Source organism: Bombus terrestris, chromosome 5 (assembly GCF_910591885.1).
Source record: "Bombus terrestris chromosome 5, iyBomTerr1.2, whole genome shotgun sequence".
Classification (NCBI taxonomy): Eukaryota; Metazoa; Arthropoda; class Insecta; order Hymenoptera; family Apidae; genus Bombus; species Bombus terrestris.
The window spans coordinates 838,769-858,273 of NC_063273.1; the positions used below are offsets into that span (position 1 = coordinate 838,769).

Genomic DNA, 19,505 nt, shown 5'->3' on the forward strand with positions numbered 1-19,505 from the left:
TTCGCTTCTGTTCGCGCGCGCGCACGGCGACTGGTCGTGCGAAAGAATGGTTGCGAGAATGAAAAATGATAAAACGATTGCGATCGAAAGGGTCGAAACAGTGCAGCGAAACGGAGTTCGAGTGCAGCCCTGGGAGGTGCATACCGAAAACCTGGCTGTGTGATCTTCAGCACGACTGCAGCGATGGGTTGGACGAGAAAAATTGCCGCAGTAAGTTGTCAATGAGTCGTAGGTTGATCGCTGGAACGAGCCAGGGAGGAGCCAAGGAGAAGCGAAATGAAAAAGAGAAGGCGATAAAAGAGGAAAGGAAAAAAAAAAAAATTAAGGGAAAACTACGGAACATAAGCGACAGACGGGGATTATCCACGGTGGAATAAAAGAGCGAAAGGGTCTTGGAGTAGTAGGGTCTTGGAATCGCAAATTGCATCCCTCGACCGTTGAATTCGTTTCCCATCAAAGCGAAACCGCGACTCGACCACCGGAAACGGATAAATTGCCAAGGCAAAGTAAATATATAGAGTTTGAAATTCCGCGAACGTTTTGCCAAATTTTCGTTCTTTCCTTTTTTTTTTTTTCTCTCTTTAAACGCTGCCGCGTGTCCCGACGAGACGGCCGACGATGAGCTCTCGATAAAACGGCAAAATTTCGACGTTGCTTCGATTCCATTCCCGTTAAGTTTCTCGATAGTCGGTTGGTCTGCGACGGAAGGGTTCCCTTCGCAACGAGACGAGTCTTTGGATAAGCCGATTCGTATTTGCTATTACGAATTTACGTTACGATCAGCTATAATTAAAGTCGAACGGTATCTTGGTCTAAATACTTTTGCCCGGGCATAATTATCAGTTTTGTCTTTTTATCGTTTCGTATATTTTCGTATATCACTTCTCGTAAACGCATAAACGTAATACACAAGCACGAACAAATCCTATTTAATCGTAAAGTTCGTTCGAACCAAACGAGAAAAAGCCAAATATTTGAAATTTAAACGTCTTTTGTTCTTCACCGAATATCGTTTTCTCGCGCACCGATTATTCGAACGTTTTGTCGCTCGTTTCGATGTAACGTTGTCCAACGATTATTCATTTTCCAGTAACCGTCGTTTATTCGTTACGTTAATTCCTCTACCTATTATATAAACTGATACTTTTTCAACGATCGTTTAAATAAATCGTTTGGCACGTTTGATAGACCTATTCGTGTTATATATTTTTCGTTTATTATAATATTTTCGTGCGTTACGTATCTTTCGTGTTTCGCATATCTCTTCCATACCGCGCGTAAAGTAGCTTTTTTCTCTCGTTGGTTAAAATTTACGACCAGGTAACGTACAGCTGATTCTACACCGTGCGTGTTATTCGCTTTGTTAATGCTAAACAGGTACAAAGCTGAGAGCTAAGCTTATTGAAATAAGTCGGTGCACTTTGGCCGTAACTTTCTCAGAACCGCGTCTTCTTAGATCATCCATTAATAAGCTTTACCGGATTACGCGTTGGCCACGCGTATCTTTCGGCAATAATTTCGAAGCTTGTACGCGCGCAGCTAGTCGCATAAGGAAAACATCAGCCGAAACTGTAGACCAACGATCCTTCGAACACCGTTATCTTCGTTCTCTGAACGTTTACGAACTCGCGAAACTCGAATGCTCGCAATACGAAATAGAGAAAAGACGCGTGTATCGATAGAAATATCTGAAATTTCTCTTATAGCGAAAGTTAAAGTTTCTCGTTTACGTACCTTCGATATGATATCTCTATCGAGTACAGATTCGCGATGAAACGAGTTTTTCTTCCTAGTTTTCCATTTTATTGCTAATCCGTTGTTATTTATATTCGCATCGTGGCTTACGACGTAAGATACGAAACGAAAGGAAATTCGTTAGAACCGTAACGAATGTAAAAGTGTTGTAACGTTTAGTGGCTGCGTATATCCTTTCGTTACAAGCTAACGTTCAAACGATATAATTTCTCGCGTGCCATTAAATTCTCGCTCTTCGTCCGAAAACGCTATGAAACTAAAACAACGTTAGGTTGAAAATAGACGGTCGACCATCGAATCTCCGGCCACTGACATCGTCTCGCAACAAGACCCGAGCTTAAATCCGTTAACGCGTTCGGTATTGTACAGATTCTCGATTATAACCGAGTCAGAATCGAGTCGGTGGAAGTGAGCGAAACAAGACGGATAATAACGAACGAAGCGTTGAAACTGTAAAGAATAATTCGCAACGACAAATTTCCACCGGTATAATGGCACCGGTGTGATTCAACGTGGTTAATTAAATCAAGATCGGTTTAAATTGAGAAACTTAACTAGGAAAACTAAACTTAAATAGGAAAGGATAGGAGAAACGAAGGTAAATAAAAAAAGGAAAGAAATTTCTCGCGGACGATCGCGTTCCTTAAGCGTTGAACAAAGCGACGGTGAGTAAATTTTTCGCGAGATGCAGTTGACCCTGGGGATGCGATTCGCGGTTTCTCGAGACGACTCTCCTCGCACTCGACGAAAATAGAGCTCGTCGAATGGCATTGTGCACTCGCGCGAGAGCGAAACGGGATCTCTGGCCGTGAGTGCGGTGCCGCGTGGCTGGCACCTTGTCACGAATGAAAATCACGGTCCAATCGATCCTCATCTTGTAGGGACGAAGAATTGTACGGCGGATCAGTTCACGTGTCACTCGGGGAACGGCGAGTGCGTGGCACTCGCGTGGATGTGCGACGGCCATCTAGACTGTTCGGACGGTTCGGACGAGGCTGAGTGCAGTAAGATTCTGCACGGGCACTCTATTTTACGCTTACGCTTCTTCACGTAACATTTGCTTTCTCTTGCTTGCATCCGCTCACGTTGATCGCCAATCGCGTGCTTTGATCTCGGCTCTTTTTACTTACCGTCTTACTTTACGTCCGTTTAACGATTCCTTTCGCGGACAAGCTTAAAAAATAAGCTAGAAAACGAAAGTTTCCAGCTTAGTGGCGGCGTCATGAACGCCGTAGTGGTTGCAAAAGGTACTTGCACGTTACATTGCGTCTGTTGTAGCGCTTACGCGTTACCCAATAGATATTCCAGTATATTAAATTTCCTATCGTTCGGTAGTATTTTCGCGCGACTATAAAAATTTACCGCTACGAACGTAAAGTATCGAATCTAAGGACGAAACGTTCCGTCAAAGGATCAGGATATGTGCGAATATCTTCCGTAGTTGCGGTACGGGAATCGAAATTTTGATATTCGTTGCAACGTTTTAATCGAATAAACAACGTCGTTCCGAATTCCGTCGATACAAGCTACTTATTATATTACCGATATATCTAGTCTATTAATCAATACGTACGTCACGTACAAGCAAGAATCGGCGTGTTAATTCTTACAAGACTGAATTCCGCTTTCGATCTTTGATATATTCTGTTTTTATTCGTTACTGTGTTATCAATTGTTACGCTTTTTTCTTTTTTTTTTTTCCTTGTTTCGATTCAAGAGCAGTTTTACCGAAAATAAATATCGTTCGATCGGTTAAAGTAGTTGCGTAGTATCGCGTATATACGCGATATGAAATAGGGGAGAATTAATCAAACAAGGAAGCGAGGATGAGTGGGACATTTTTTGTTCGACGAACGCATATCGAATTGCGGTTTATCGTCCGGTAGGGTAGGAATATTTGCAAAGAATAGGGAACGTTTTATTTCGATGGTATCGAAATATCGTCGGTGGTGAAAAGACAAATTCGTTTAGTCGTCGTGTCACTCTCTGAAATCAATTCCGTTTCCGTATTTTATTCGAACCTTCGAACAATATTAAGTAGCTACTTTTACTTTGTTTAGATAATGTCGTATTATTATTACATGATTTTAACTTTCGAAAACTTCGAGCTTTCCTCCATTATCGACGCAAGCGACATTCTCGCGTATAAATTCGCTAGCAAATACGGCGTAATTCGTAATAGAATCGATCGAATGATTCCTTACGAATAGACCGTTGATTTTTATGCAAATTCATATGTTGGAAAATATAATTTCAAAAGTACAGTATAGTCTTTCGTATTTGCGTTTTAAAATCGTAAATAAATGCATAAAAATCGGCGGTCAACCGGTAAGATTTAATCTAAAATCCCGTGTAAGGTTTCTCTGTCGGAGAACGATCATCGGTGAACGTCTCGATCGGAATTCAGTTCGTCGTGTTTAGAGGATTCGGTACTGGAAAGCAATTGTTGTCCCGATCCGTTCACTGCGATCTATACGTGTTTCTAACTTCATGCATTTTCAATGCGCTAATGCTGTATTCGCCTGGCTAAACAATGAATTATTAAATGTTTTGCAGCGGGGCCGAGTCGAACCGGGTCGGCTTTGCATAAATCAGTAGGAAATTCGTATTTGTCAGTTTTTCGATGAAACGCGCGAACTTTCGAAAGGTCTACCGCTCGGGGCACGTTTCTAGACCGAGATAAAATATTTGTTGTACGTTTCCCGATTACATCGAGTTCCGTACAAAAGAGAAAGCTCGGCCGAGAAAAAGAAACCATCGGATCCGCTATTTTTCATTTATGCCTTTTCGAACGCTCCTCTTCCGTTCTGTCGTGCTATGAATTATGCCGTAGCGCAGTAATCTCGCGGTAGCTCGTGCAAGCGACGCGAAACCGCACAACGCTCGAACCTAAGCTCTGCGCTGTTAAATGGTGTATACACGATCAAAGAGACACAATTCTACGGTATATACTACGATATCCCCTAGATTCCCGTTGTACGAAGGATAATCTTAAATCAAGCAGGATATTGGCGATTAACGCGTTAAACCCTTTAACCCTCGACCGATACGACCAAGTTAAAACAGCCCCGTTATTGATTTTACCACTGTAACACGCTCTGTTACAGTCTGTCTCTGAAACGTCCATGTTAATTTTCCACTTTGGGCTCGAACCATTCGTTCCGATCGTTCTGATCGGTCGACTCGCGGATAAAGCGCGAGAAAGTTAAATTAATCGTTTATTACGGTTCAAAGTTTTCTTAACGAGTTAAACGGCCGTTGTCACAAGTACGGTTACATATTTTAGTCGAAACGCACACTCGGCCAACTTGTTTAATCGAGGTCAAATTGGTCCGCTCCGATGGTTATGTAACACGTACTTCGCCCTGTCGGTCGACGGTTAAAATATAAAAAGGTCTGTGTGACGAGCATGTTTTTCCTTCTTCTTCTTTTTTTTTTTGCTCTTTTTCTTTCCCTTTGTATTTTCCAAAAAGCTTTTGAGTATTTAGAAAATCTCTGTCGTTTCTCTTTCGGCTTTTGCTGTTTGTTCGTTTTTATGCTTTTTCGTATTTGAGGAAACGAAAGAGAGCTATCGAACTGTTCGAAGGCGTGTCGTACGCTTATCGCGATTAATAAATTCTTTTCCTTGGATACGGTCGCTTTCGTCGGATTCGTCAAAATAAAATGTCGGATTAGATTTATAGCGAAAGTAAAAGCGTCGAGCGATCAGTTTACTTGCTCGGTCGCCAGCATTGCTCGTCGCTGATACTTTCCGCTATTTAGCCAGGTATTTACCTGTCTTGTTTCGCAATCGTGTTCGATCTATCGTATCGTGCAAATTTCCTAAAAATCCAAATGCCCCTTTTTCTTTCACCCGCAAAAGTTTAAAGAGCAGATGTTCCGCTCCGATTTTTTACTTTGTTTCTAAAAAACGCGACTCAACTTCGCTCTGATTACGACAAATTCGATACTTTATCTTCGAAACTCCAAGTCGACTTTCTCTGTCTCCTTTCGCGTCTTTTATACCATTAAAAATTCTTTTCTAATTTTTATTTTGCGCCGATCGCCACATATTCGAAGCTTCGCCTTCAAAATTTAGAGTTGGCGCTTCGTATTTTGTCAACTTTTTTCGTTTTTTATTATTTATTTTACTTTTATTCTAAGGCGACAAAATTGAAACTTTGCCCCTAAAATTCAAACTCAAACTCAAACTCTTCCCAGCTTCGTTTTTCTTTTCTTCTTTTTTTAATATATATATCTAAAGATAATTCTACTTCCAACTCTCCGCCCACCGAGAAATAAAATTATCGAGCTGGGGGACCGTGATGGACTGTTAATATCGCGTTAAGTGTTGTTCGTACGACGCGTTTATTAGGGTGGATATTAAAAGTTAGAGTCGCCGGTGTCCACGTAATAGAAGAGGAACGAAACAACCGAAAGCTGGCGGCTACCTAGCTTCTGTATTTTAAGGATTAATACAGAACACCGCGTGCTTCGTAATAGTAGCATGTTGCATGCTTCCCTCTAATTAATAATTGTCGCACGTACGCAACTTCCACAACCTTGCTGCTTTTTTTTATTACGTTTTAAATGTAATTGTTACGATTACGAGGATCGTTTTCGTTCTCTACTAATTAGTCTCTTTCGCGCAACCGCACGATTGCCGGATTACACACGATGCTTTTTCCTCTTCGATTCTACCACTCTGATTACAGCATTTCCCTTTTATTCCCGTATTTTATATTTATTTATCTCTATATCATCGAGTTGCCGGAGAATCGGTTAAACGGTAAAAGATCGTAAACGCGTATCTAGAGAATGCCGTGACGTTTGTAAAAGTTGATAGTAAAAGTGGCTTCTATACCAGGAAATTTGAGAAATTTCGGTTTCGTTAAATCTTCATTCCGTGAGTAGACTTCTGATTTAAAAAATACCACCCTGTTAACGAGTCGATAATAAGATATTATAAAGATAAGAAAAGATATCTCCTTAGATAACCAAACGCTGTTCTATTCTATTGCATCCTAAAAAAAAAAAAAAAAAAAAAAAAAAAAAAAAAAATCTCTTAAAAAAAAAAAAAAAAGAAAAGTATCTTTTTCGTTCGATTCTTTCTCATCGTAAACCTCTTCCAAACCTTTTTCTCTTTTATCGTTCGAGGTACGTCGTATGCAGAGATTTGTCCAATTTTAAAAAACTAACTTGAGATATCATCGTGGAAGCGTGTTTCCCATGTAAATATACAACTTCCTCCGGCGTGGAGTAACCTCGAGTCATGCCCGAGCAAATTTGTCAGCGAGACTCTTTTCCCTTCCGAAAAACGCTTGGTTTCCCTTGGCAAAGCTTTAGACGACCGACTCTTCGTGGCCAGGTTGCGCGAACTGTACCTTTCGGATAGATACATATATATATATATTACACGAGTGTGCCGAGTTTTTCGCCGCAGCGGCCCGATCGATTTTCTTCGTCACGATGATTCGCGTCTCGTTATCATGTTCACGCTATCGTGTCCGTAGTTATTTCTCTTTGTTGTGTTTTTTCCTTCGCTTCTTCGTTGGCTTGCTGAATTATCATTCGACCCTTTGCCGTTGAAAGAAACTTCGTTATGTACGTATGATCGTTACCGCACGAAGAATCGTTCGCAAAATACGAAGGAATGCAGAGCGACGCGATAGTAACGCGATATTAAATATTTCGATGCTTCCATGCTATCGCAAAAGGTAGAAGAATCGTACGATACGCGATTGCTAGTAGTACCGCGGATTTTTATGCATTTATGCGAAAATCGAAGCTGCAGAAATACGCAAGATTCGTACGATATGCAAAAATGTGTGCGCGGAATATTCGAAATGCGGGTACTTACGGTAAAACGAGAAAGTTACGATTTGCGAATATACGCGTGTCCTAAAATGGTTCGTACCTCTGAACGAACTGTTATAAAGTATATCGTACGTCACACGAATTTCTTAATTCGTTGATCGATTAAAAGCAGGCGAAAATACGAAACGACGATGGATTGGTTTTTCGTACGCGCCTTAAGCGACGTTAATCGGAATGTAATCGAAAGAACGCGAATAATGGATTAGATCGATAAGATGGATTCGTAATCGGATAGATCGGATTTATCGTGTCGTGGCGACACGCGTGGAAATCGAAACGGCGCGACAATTGCTAATTCTGTTACGTTGGAAAGGCAGCAAAATTTGAGAAAATTGCACGTAGTTTTACAAAATTAGCATTTTATCGAATCATCGCATCGTTTCTTTCAGTGATTTCCTGCCATTTATCGAGTAACTCTGTAATTGCCTCGCCGAAGAACGTTTTACCTTTTTCAGCAATCAATTCTTTCGAATAGCTTTTTCACGCCTCTACGTATTTGATTCCTTGCCATTAAAAAGCTTTTACAGAGATGAAATTTTTGGAGAGTAGATGATAGTCGAGGACGAATAACGTAGCTATTTTGTTTTTTTTTCCTTTTTTTACCTTCTTTTTCTTTTTTTCTTTTTTTTCTTTTTTTTTTTTTTTGATTATTATTTCATTAAAGTCGCATCGCCTACCATGGTCATTAGCGACTATTTGCCAACAACACACAGAGTCGCCCATCCGTGCTAATTTGATAATTTGATAAGCAGGACGGGGGAGTGAACATTCCAGTTAAGATCCAATATCTTTCGCTTGTTCCTCATCGATGCACAAAGTAACGTTATTTCGTTGGAAAACGACACCTATCCATTAAACGATCCCGATTTTTTCGTTTAAACGTTTTTACGCTTAATACTCTACGAAAGATACTTTATCGTTGTTTAATAGAAATGTAACATAACATAATGTAATAAATACGTAATCCTCTTTCAGTCTTATCGAATACGCGATAGAGCATAGTATGTGTACATTGATAAAGATGAAAAACGATGTAACATTTCTACGTTTTATCGCTCGAATAACCAATCCCTTTTTGTTTTATATTTTTGCCCTAACTTTTTGATTCAGCGTTTATTAGCTTCTATTTGTTTTTTCTTGTTTTTTTTTTTTTCGCTTAGTCATAGAATACACCGATAATACTATTTGGTGGGAAAAATCTAGGACGTCCTACGTAAATGTTCTGTACGCTTGATTTGGATTTTTCAATTTCAACGTGTCGCAAGCGTTTAAATTTTGATCGCGTTATTTCCGTATACTCTTGCCTGTCCCGTATAATATCGACACGTTCGTTAATTTTATCAAAATGTTCAAATAAGAGACCTCGAATTCTTGGAATAGACAGCGGATCGTCGCACGTTAATCGTTATTCGTTGGAATAAATATCTGCAAGTTGATACCGTTTTTCCTTCCAATGCGATTTACGATAGTTAGCTTGCCACTTAACTCGGGAAAAAGGTTCGCGATATATCGATAATCGTATCAAGAAGAAGAAATTCCGCGTAACAACTGCAAAGGGTTGGATACGAAGTTTCGTTTGATCGTATGCACGAGTGTCATTGTAGACGATCAAACGCGTCCCTTATTTCAGCGAGAATCGACGTTACGCGAGCACATTGGTCACGAAACGTTTGATTTTTCGTTCGTAGCGTTCGTGCCATTTCATCCAGACGGATGAAACTCGTCTACGAGGGTAACGAACGATTCGGCGCCTGATTTCTTAGCTCGTGCACGAACAAGCTAGCAGTTTCTACGTGTTATGTCGTGCGCTTAATGTTAAGTAACGTCGTGGTAGCGGTATGCGTCTGTCGTTGATTAAGGACCGGTTAATTATCCCGTTTAATTACGCGACTATGCCGAGAAACTTATTCCTTCCGCTACATCCTCTCGAAAGTGCTGCAAATAGCTTCTCGCATAATTTAAACGTCGTAGCGTTCGCGACACGGCGGGGAGGGCGTGTTTGCCGTAAAAAAGCGGAATAAAGCATAGATTTAATTCGAGTGACCAACGTTCCTGATTTTTACCGTGGTCTTTTACGCTTCGAATTTCGTTTTCCTCGGGTAGCTTGCGTACGAACGAAAAATCCATGTTCACGCGCCATGTTCTTAGCATCGTGGATATCGAATAGATACGTTGCGTATATGTATTTCCACGTGTTTGAGCAATGTTTGCCGCTTCTTCTCTTTTGCCCCGTTTCTTTTTTCCTTGTTTCTTTGACGTTGTGCGTCGTGTTTTAACGCTAAACGTGCCGCGTAAAAGCCTTAGACCACGTGGCGAATCTTCGCTATACGTTAAACTCAAGAATAGAGTCAGTCAGTCAGTTTGTTATTGATCAAGCTTTTAAAATATTCCTTTACGATTCTTGGTACGAATAATTTTTGAACACACTCGTGTCTGTTATTTTTCGTGCCACGCGGCCAAGGATTTCCTAAAATACGTTGAAACTAGTAACGTGGATGGTCTAAGATTTTTGCGCGACGCTACAAACGAACGTATTAACGATAGACGTAAGAAGCAAGTTGTTCGCATTGGATTCTTCAGCGAAACACCGGCTTTCTTTCGCGAAAACGAAGCGATATCGATCGAATATTCGATAATTTATTCGAGGAGATCGAGTTGGAAGAAATATTTCGAAATTCTAAAGAGAGTAATAGATACGTTAAATATGATAAATAGCGGTAAATATGTCAAAGAATAACGTTAAAGATGTTTCTTTCGGTCGTCGTGTTAAATTTCATATCCGTGTTAAAATACGAGTGGTTCGCTGAAAACAAATTTGTCGTATCGCCTTTGTCGTAGATCGTTTTTACCTCGTTCGTTTGTTTATTATTTATTTCTTGCGTGTACATAAAACGCGTTTTCTCCAGACGACACTTGTCGATCTGACGAGTTTACGTGCGCAAACAAGCGATGTATCCAGAGAACGTGGGTGTGCGACAGCGACGACGATTGTGAAGACGGCAGCGACGAGGAAGATTGCAAACCGGTCACCTGTGGTCCGTCAGAATTCGCCTGCTCCAAGAATTACTGCATAACGTCTCGATGGAGATGCGACGGTGATTTCGATTGCCCAGATAAAATCGACGAAGTTGGATGTAAGGTAAAACATGGTCGATCGGATATTTTATTCTCACGCGATCGATATATAGTCGCACAAGGAAAAAACTTTATCGACTGTTATTCTATCGTGAATATCTCGAATGGACAAGTTTGTTCGTCCGAAGATACGCGTCATTTTTCTCTGCTGGCGCTTCTTATGTAGTTTTATTTCTTCCAGAAGCGGCATTTTTATGAAAACCGGCTGATTAATATTTATCTCACTCCGTTAACTTTTAACCGCATAACGAGTACATTAAGGAAACGTAACGTATTTTTTTTTTTTTTTTTTTTTTTTTTTTTTTTTTTTATACCATACTATCTATATAATATATAGCGAAATATAGCGAAATTGGTCGGTCTTGTATATAAAAATCTCAACAATTGCAGACAGTTTCGTCATCGTTGCCGCTTTCCTAATTAGCATAGCAGCGAAACCGGGTTTGCTTTGCTTTGCATCGCGATTAATTAAAACTCCACAACTTCGTATATTAGAATCAAATACCCGGAAAATAAGGTAAAACCGCGTATCGACCATTTGTTCGGCGTTGGCGTCATCGTTGAGATCTTTGAAATTAACATACTCGCGAGACCGTATTCGCTTCGGTTAATTCCCACCGTCGAATCGTCTACGTTTCGACGTCGCAAAAACGCAAAGAGCCGCCTAAAGTCCAGAAAATTAAAAAGCGACCCGTGCAAAGAAAGGGATGGCGCAAAGTAAAAGATTTATGAAATCTTTTTAGTATTCGAACGGCGAACGACCAAGCCACTGCAACAAGGACGAAGACTTCGACTGCGACGACGATTTCACGTGCATACACAAAAGCTGGGTGTGCGACGGTGAAAGAGACTGCCCCAACGGGGCCGACGAGTTGCCAAAACGGTGTCACAACGTTACATGCAGGCCGGATCAATTCCAATGCGGGGATCATCGTAATTGTATATCAGGTAAACTTAATTACGAGAACGTTTAACCAGCTTGCCTTTTTTTGTAATTCGACGGATACTATCTGTCGCGTTGCACAATGCGCCACTACGTATACCAGACATCGTGATTTGCAGGAGAAAATTCATAAAGAAGGGGAACATATATAGTTGGCCCGAAGCGTTTATTGTATTCGTAAATGATGCATTTAGCGTATATATTCATAATTAGTTTTGGTAAATAACGTATGCCGTGTACTCTGTAAAATATAGATAATCGATACGTTATGACCCGATTAATTTATGTAATTACCAGTCATCCTAATTTTAAGCAGAGAGTTTACATAAAAGCGTCTTTGCCTATAGTACAGTATGAAATATTTAGTTTATTCGTTCAATTTTGAGAAATAAAGCGCATAAGATTAATACGAAGCATAATTTTACTTTTAACGTATTAAAGTTGCTTATAATACTCTGCTAAATAATATTTATTCGTAATGTACGCAAGATATATTATACGTTGTATACTATACCATGCATGACGTAGACGCGTGCACTTTCCCGTGAACGAGGAAACCAAGAATTTGTTGGTAAAAGCAAGTTGGTCAGGGCGGTTGTTATTCTCGTATTCGTCCATTTTTTTTATTTTTGCTCTCTGTTTTATTCGGCATTAATTTATCATCGCGCAAAACGCGCTTCTCGCCGCTTCTCCTTCCAGATTTTATCCTACGTACGTGTGTATATGTAAAAATAATTTTCAGGCCACTTGTATTGCAACGGTAAAGCAGAATGCGTAGATGGCAGCGACGAGAGAAATTGCACGGGCGAAACCACCGTTTGTGATCCGTCGACGCAATTCGAATGTAGCGAGGGCTCGTGTATCCCTCTTTCCAGCGTGTGCAACAAAAACCGTGATTGTATCGGTTGGGAGGACGAGAACGAAGAACTTTGTGGCGTGAACGAGTGTTCCAAGAACAACGGTGGATGTTCGCAAATTTGCATCGATCTGCCGATCGGCTTCCGGTGTGATTGTAACGCGGGATACAGGCTCATTGACAATAGGACTTGCGATGGTAACTTGACAAGAGTATTCCCGAAAACACGTTCTTCGTTATTGACGTTAACGTTGAAATCGTAACCATTGATATTGGCCATTTTCCGCTGTTAATTATTGATTACTTTGCATTTTTAAGTCTATCGAAATGCATGTTGACGCGGTTTCCACGACGCAGTCCCGGCCTAATTGCTTGGGAAAACACGATGCTCATAGAGTGGACGATTTTAATAATTTTCCATTTTCATGATATAATATACGAATAATAAAATATAAGTATTACGCACGCATGAGGATATTACATTTTCTTCTTTTTTTCTTTTTATATTCATTCGCTAGCAATTTTTATATTTATTTGCTTCTCGATACAACTTTATACCTTTACTTCGCTAAATATTATATTTTTTGGTATCTTACAATATTTCCGCATATATTATGCATTCTGTGGATTTTTGCACCTTTAAATGTCCCATAAATGCGTGAAAATCCGCAGCTTAGTTATAAAAGATTGCGATAAATGATAGTTGAATAGCGCACGAATGTTTATAACGATTCAGAACAGTCAGAAAGAACAGACAGACAGAAAACTCGCAAAGTAAAGATAACTCTAACAACGGATGATTCTTACTTGCAACAATAAGACAGCTCTCTGAAGAAAAGCTGTGACACTTTGCTTTTTTTTCCTTTTTCTCGTCATACATGCGCGCATCCTCTCACTCGCCCGAATATGAGCATCTTTCCTCTTGTTACAACCCTGTTCTCGTTATACCTGACAAAACTCTATAAGAAAATGACGAACACGCTCTTACGATACTACAATGGTGTATTTTCTTTTCTTTTCTTTTTTTCTTTTTTTTTTTTTTTTTTCTTAAATCTTTCTAACGGAAAGAAAATAATTGTCGCAACGAAAGAGAAACAATGTAAAAAGTGGCGTTTCCCCGCTTCAGATATAGACGAGTGCTTGGAACCAGGCAGATGTTCCCAGTTCTGTTTGAACGAAAAGAGCAGTTTCAAGTGCATCTGTGCCCCGGGTTACTTTAAAGATCCCAGGAACCATACTCGTTGCAAGGCGGCAGAAGGTCACGCCAGCCTGCTCTTTACCAGAAGGCACGATATAAGAAAAGTGGCATTGGATCGTTTGGAGATGACGAATATAGTGAAAGACACGAAAATGGCCGCGGCCTTGGATTTCGTTTTTCGCACCGGTATGATCTTCTGGAGCGACAGCAGCGAAAAGAAGATCTATAAGTAAGCAACGATGAATCGAATTCGAAAGAATTCGAACAGAAACACGTATTTAACTTTAAAATCAAACGCAAACATTTTTTCGATATGGCGTTGATCGACAACGTGTCGAAGAATTTTTTAATTCTTCCTTTACGTACAAATAAAAGACGCAAGATCTAACTTATCGCGTTTCTCACCTATGGCCTACGTATATCGTGTGCATTCTGCTGCGCGAGATCTTTGCGTCTCCTCTCCTATAAGAAATATTTTGTTACTCACATATACGTGTTATCGTTATCGTTGTTTAGAGCTCCGATAGACGAAGGCAACGAGCGTACAGTTGTAATTGACGATGGTTTAACAACATCGGATGGACTTGCCGTTGATTGGATATATAGTCATATTTATTGGACCGATTCCAAGAAGAGTACCATAGAATTGGCTAATTTCGAGGGTAATATGAGGAAGACGTTGATTCAAGATCGGGTACAAGAACCTAGAGCGATAGCTTTGAACCCACTGGAGGGGTGGATGTTTTGGACCGATTGGAGCGACGAAGCCCGCATAGAGAAAGCGGGAATGGATGGATCTCATCGAACGGTAGATCCATAATAAGATCGAAGAGAGAACGAATCTATAGTTAAGCTAATCTTCTATGGATCCTTTTAGGAACGCGGCTTTCCTTTTCGTATCCAGTTATAATTTAACGCGTTGCAATCGTACGACTATAAGCATCTTTGCTTTCGCCAATAATAATACGCGTATATCGAATTTTTCCCAAAGGTTTTTCAAACTCTCTCTCTCTCTCTCTCTCTCTCTCTCTCTCTATACACTCTACATCTCTCTATATCTCTCTAATCTCGTTCTAAATACATCGTAATGATCGATAAAATAAGATTAAGCAATAGTACTGGATAAAGTTTTCAAAATTCCTTCCTACTGAGAAAGTTCATTTTTTCTTCGACCTTTTAAGACAAAAGTTAATTAAATACTTTCAGAGCGGATCGCCGGTATAAGAGTAAAGTCTCTGAAGCAACGGGCTTATCGTTTGCAGGTGATAGTCGACAATGACGTACAGTGGCCAAATGGGTTGACTCTGGATTTAATTGGCAAGAAAATATACTGGGTAGACGCAAAGTTAAATATAATTGGATCGTGTAATTACGATGGTTCAGGTGTACGAACGGTTCTCTATTCTCCGAAAGTATTGAGGCATCCCTTCAGTATTACGACGTTCGAAGACTACGTTTATTGGACCGACTGGGACAAGGAGGCGATATTTAAAGCAAATAAATTTACTGGTCAATCGGTCGAAGCTGTTACATCTCTTCGAACTCTGAAATATCCAATGGTCGTTCACGTATATCATCCGTACAGACAACCAGACGGAAAGAATCAATGTCAGGCTGTGAATGGTCATTGCAGTCATTTGTGTTTACCAGCACCAAGAATTAATTCGAAATCGCCTCTTCTTAGTTGCGCTTGTCCGGACGGCCTAAGATTGTTACCTGACGGTTTGATGTGCGTGGAAAAAGGTAAGCGATACCGATGATGCCAATTATTTGTTCGTAAATTACAGGCATTAATTTAATATGCATGCATTGACACTGAAGTCGAAAGAATGAAATCAAATTTAGGGTAATGCATGGTACATTACGATAGGAATAACGCTTACGATTTAAATACGAATACAAAATTTTAACGAAGCATGTTTACATTTTTTTTTTTTTTTTTTTTTTTTTTTGTATTACCGTATCGTTATCGAATTGCTTTAATCGATTCATTTCTTTTCTTTTTTCACTCTTGAATTATACTGTAATTATCATGCTTATGTCTTACATTTATTATTTTATTACTTATCATAATATTTTGCGTCGATGTTGCATGAATATGGGATGATATCCAGTAAGTACAACTGTAGCACCTACAACGCAAGAAATTAGTAAACCATTCAAGAGACTCGAACCTCTCAACGTAACCACGACTGTCCGTAAGTATATTTGCACGCGTCCTATATCATACGACCATAGCTCCATAATCGATTGATCAGAAACATTTGGATATGCTTTATAACGTGTGTAGTCTTATATTAATAACGATGTGTGTATTGTTATACGAGACGCATGTTTCTAAATCGCTAAAAAAAAAGTGGCTTTGTATATGATAAGAAGCTTGTCGTGATTGTACTTGTTAGCGATCACTGCTGACACTGTTCGTGTCACGGCTGTGACGTTTAGTTTAGAGTCTTTGGGCGATCGTATGAAGGGACACTTCACGCCTAGAAGGTTGCTTTATTACTTGCCGCGAACAGTCGTGCTACAAATTAAGGATTCCATAGAGTCTCGACTGGCGTTCAAGCGCTGGCATCGAACGCTCATCGGGCGTCAATTGTCGAGAGACGGAGGAATTTTCTCACTTCGATGATTCCTGAGATCGCTTTACCTCCGCTCCAGAAAGGATAGATGATCCTAGGAGAGAGTCGCGAAGTCTCGTGCGAGTGCTGATTGGGCCTTGTTTTTAAGGAAGCGGACCAATCGTCAATTTCGAAGACTCTCGATTAAAAGAACGACTCTTAGAGAAGATGGGTGAGACTAGGAGAACGGTTTTAGTTTGTCGAGTCAGTAGGGTTCGGTCGAGTCTATCTCGTTCGAGAGACGCATCGCGTCTTCCAATACATCAAAATTCGGTGGGTCCCTCGGCGTTGCGTAATATCCAAGGCCAGAAGAAATTGCTTATAACTACCAAGCGGAGCATACTTCTGGCCGCCTGTACAATACCTTTTTTAATTAGTTAGCTTTATCTTTGATTTAGTTCGCGCGTCTTTGCTTCTTTTGTCTGACCGACTAATTTGTTTTAGATCCAACGCATTCAACAGATGGAGATGGCAAAGGTGGTCTAGCGTCTGAATCCACAGACCCTGGTTTAGTCGCTGGGATAGTGATAGGCGTGGCGTCCTTAGGGCTGTTACTCCTCGCATTAGTAGCAGTATTATGCTATAGGCATTACCTTCATCGTAATGTAACGAGTATGAACTTTGATAATCCTGTGTATAGGAAAACCACAGAAGATCAATTTAGTCTCGAAAAGAATAGGTTTCCACTCCCCACTGCTACGGTTGGAGAAGAGGTAATTACTGTGTGTGATGTGTCATTTCGTTAAAAAAAGAATCGTGTATGTTATTTATATACTTTTCTTTATTTATTTATCGAACCTCGATATAAATGTATATATTTTGTATAATTTTTTTGTTTAATTTCAATAGGCTCAGGAACCTTTAACGAGTCCTGGAACTAATGATTACGTTTAAGAATGAATCTGTCAATGAAACGGGCTTAGCAGGCTATTGAAATATAATGTCGACCAAGTAACACAAAAATCATGTATAAGAAAAAAAAAAAAAAGAAAAAAAAAGAGCGATGAAGCGCATGTCGAGCGAGCCTGTCCAATTATATGCCTGCAATTGTCCACCTGCCTGCCAACTCAGCTGTGATCATGTTTATTTTTTCTTTTTTGTACTGTCTCGTTTTCTTTACAAATTTATGCATCTTGTCATTCAACTACTACTACACGTATGTGCAACATTTAGATTTGCTCCGAGGCATAAAGGGAGAAATACTTAGGTGAACTATAATTGTTGCCAAATAAGCGTTATAACCGTCAGTTTTCGGATAGTTCGATAAGATACAATAAAAATCCTATTTTATAATGGTTTCTCTTTCGTTTACACGCGGTAATATGTAACATAGTGCTATTTATAAATCTATGTGGGTCTTGATGCAACTATGTTTAAATATATGAAATATATACATATACACACACACATACATATATATGTATATGTATATATATATAGAGATAGAGAGAAAGAGAGAAAGAGAGAGAGAGAGAGAGAGAGAGAGAATGAGAGAAAGTGAGAGAGAAAGAGAGAATATTTTTATCTACATGTAAGATTTTTAACTTGTTATTGTTTCACTATTTATTCTTTAAGCATATATTTTGTCGAGTATAACTTTTAGTTAGAGATATGTATACTGTTGCATTGATAGAATCTCATGTATATAACATACGAATATGCGAAGTATATAGTAGGAATAATTTTACGAATCATTAGTAATGGTAATGAATTGTCAGAGACTTTCTATCATCATTTGTGAATTTGTTAAATTATTTGTAACAACGTTTTTTTACATATATTATATAATATTTTATAGTGCCAAAAGAAAGTGTTTCAGAAATGATCATGTTTAATGGTATTTGTAGCAATCAGAGACATTTTCTTAAACAATCGAAATTTCTTCTTTGATATATTATAAATTTAGGAATAGCAATATACTTACATTTTAATCCCAGTAATAGCTCAAACGGTGGCGTTTACGTATATAAATGTATAAATCGTTCTTTTGTACATGAATACACGTTTCTCCTTTTATGTCGTTTACACGATATATACAAGCAGTGTTTACAGCACGTTCATAGAACTCTTTTTAACGACTGCCAGTATTTGTATAAGTAGACCATATCATAGTAAAACACTTCTCGCTGATATATTCTGTTAATGTTATGATTGTAATGAAATAGATTGAAAACCAATTAGATGTAATAAGATCAGCTCAATGACACTAAGTGTGACTGCGTGTCTGTTAAAAGTAAAACTGTTGTTTAGGTATTTCAACCTACTAAAAAATGATCAGTGTATATGTATAGAACTATCGCCTCGGGTTTAAGACTTTTACTTATTATATATACTTTATGATTATTATATTAAATAATTAAATGTGAGACAGATATTCTTCTAGGTAAGATTATTAAAGAGTATAATGATATTACGACGAACTAACAGCTGTGTGTATTAAGAAGTAGCAACATATTTGTTACGTGTTAACATTTTTTTTTCATTTTCAACTGATAAAGTTAAGTGTAGCATGTTACTGTAATAAAAAATGTTTATCTAGTAATGTTAATATAATTTAAGAAAGTAACATTGACGAAAGAAGCTTGACAATTCTATTCTTTCACAAATTATCCTAATATAGATATATTTTCTTGCAAATTGTGCGTTTTCAACAGATTTTATATCGATAATTTATTGTATCGAACTATCGATATACTTACAGTCATACAAATACAAAAGAATTTGCTACTTTTTAATAAAACACGTATTCTTACCTACAATCGAAAGAAAGCAAAGTCCAAAATTAAAATATAGAGGCTCGATGGTGATTTTAATCAAAAGATAGCAAGAGTGTGGTGAGTATCAGTTGCAATTAATTGTGTGAGTCACAAGGCATACTTTAGCCAACCTATTCGCCAAAATCGTGTCAAACATTATTTCTATGCAATATATATTATCACTACACACGCATAATATAAATATATATTATATATATAATTTATTATAATGATTATTGTATAAATAAATATATAAAATAAATCACACTATCGTTATTGTTATCATACCTACGACAACTAAAATGTGCCTTATTTTCAAAGATGTAATCTCGAAACATAGAGCACTAAGTGATTTCTTTCATGATTTAGAAATTGTTGTATCGAA

At 38.8% G+C, this 19,505-nt stretch overlaps 1 protein-coding gene across 8 annotated transcripts in view; it reads left to right on the forward strand.

Moving 5' to 3' along the window:
- The window catches only part of LOC100643157 (very low-density lipoprotein receptor), a 65,156-nt gene extending 45,771 nt beyond the window's left edge, over positions 1-19,385 (forward strand). For 2 of the 8 annotated variants that reach the window (XM_048405638.1, XM_048405641.1), the window contains 11 exons: positions 91-210; positions 2,637-2,759; positions 10,518-10,750; positions 11,490-11,694; positions 12,432-12,743; positions 13,672-13,972; positions 14,260-14,551; positions 15,006-15,486; positions 15,858-15,941; positions 16,809-17,077; positions 17,214-19,385. In XM_048405638.1, coding sequence (XP_048261595.1) covers positions 91-210; positions 2,637-2,759; positions 10,518-10,750; positions 11,490-11,694; positions 12,432-12,743; positions 13,672-13,972; positions 14,260-14,551; positions 15,006-15,486; positions 15,858-15,941; positions 16,809-17,077; positions 17,214-17,258 — 2,465 coding nt within the window. In that variant the 3' untranslated portion in view covers positions 17,259-19,385. The remainder of the gene's footprint in view (positions 1-90; positions 211-2,636; positions 2,760-10,517; positions 10,751-11,489; positions 11,695-12,431; positions 12,744-13,671; positions 13,973-14,259; positions 14,552-15,005; positions 15,487-15,857; positions 15,942-16,808; positions 17,078-17,213) is intronic. The other 6 variants (XM_048405643.1, XM_048405644.1, XM_048405639.1 and 3 more) reach the window with 5 other exon arrangements.
- Positions 19,386-19,505: the final 120 nt, after the last annotated feature.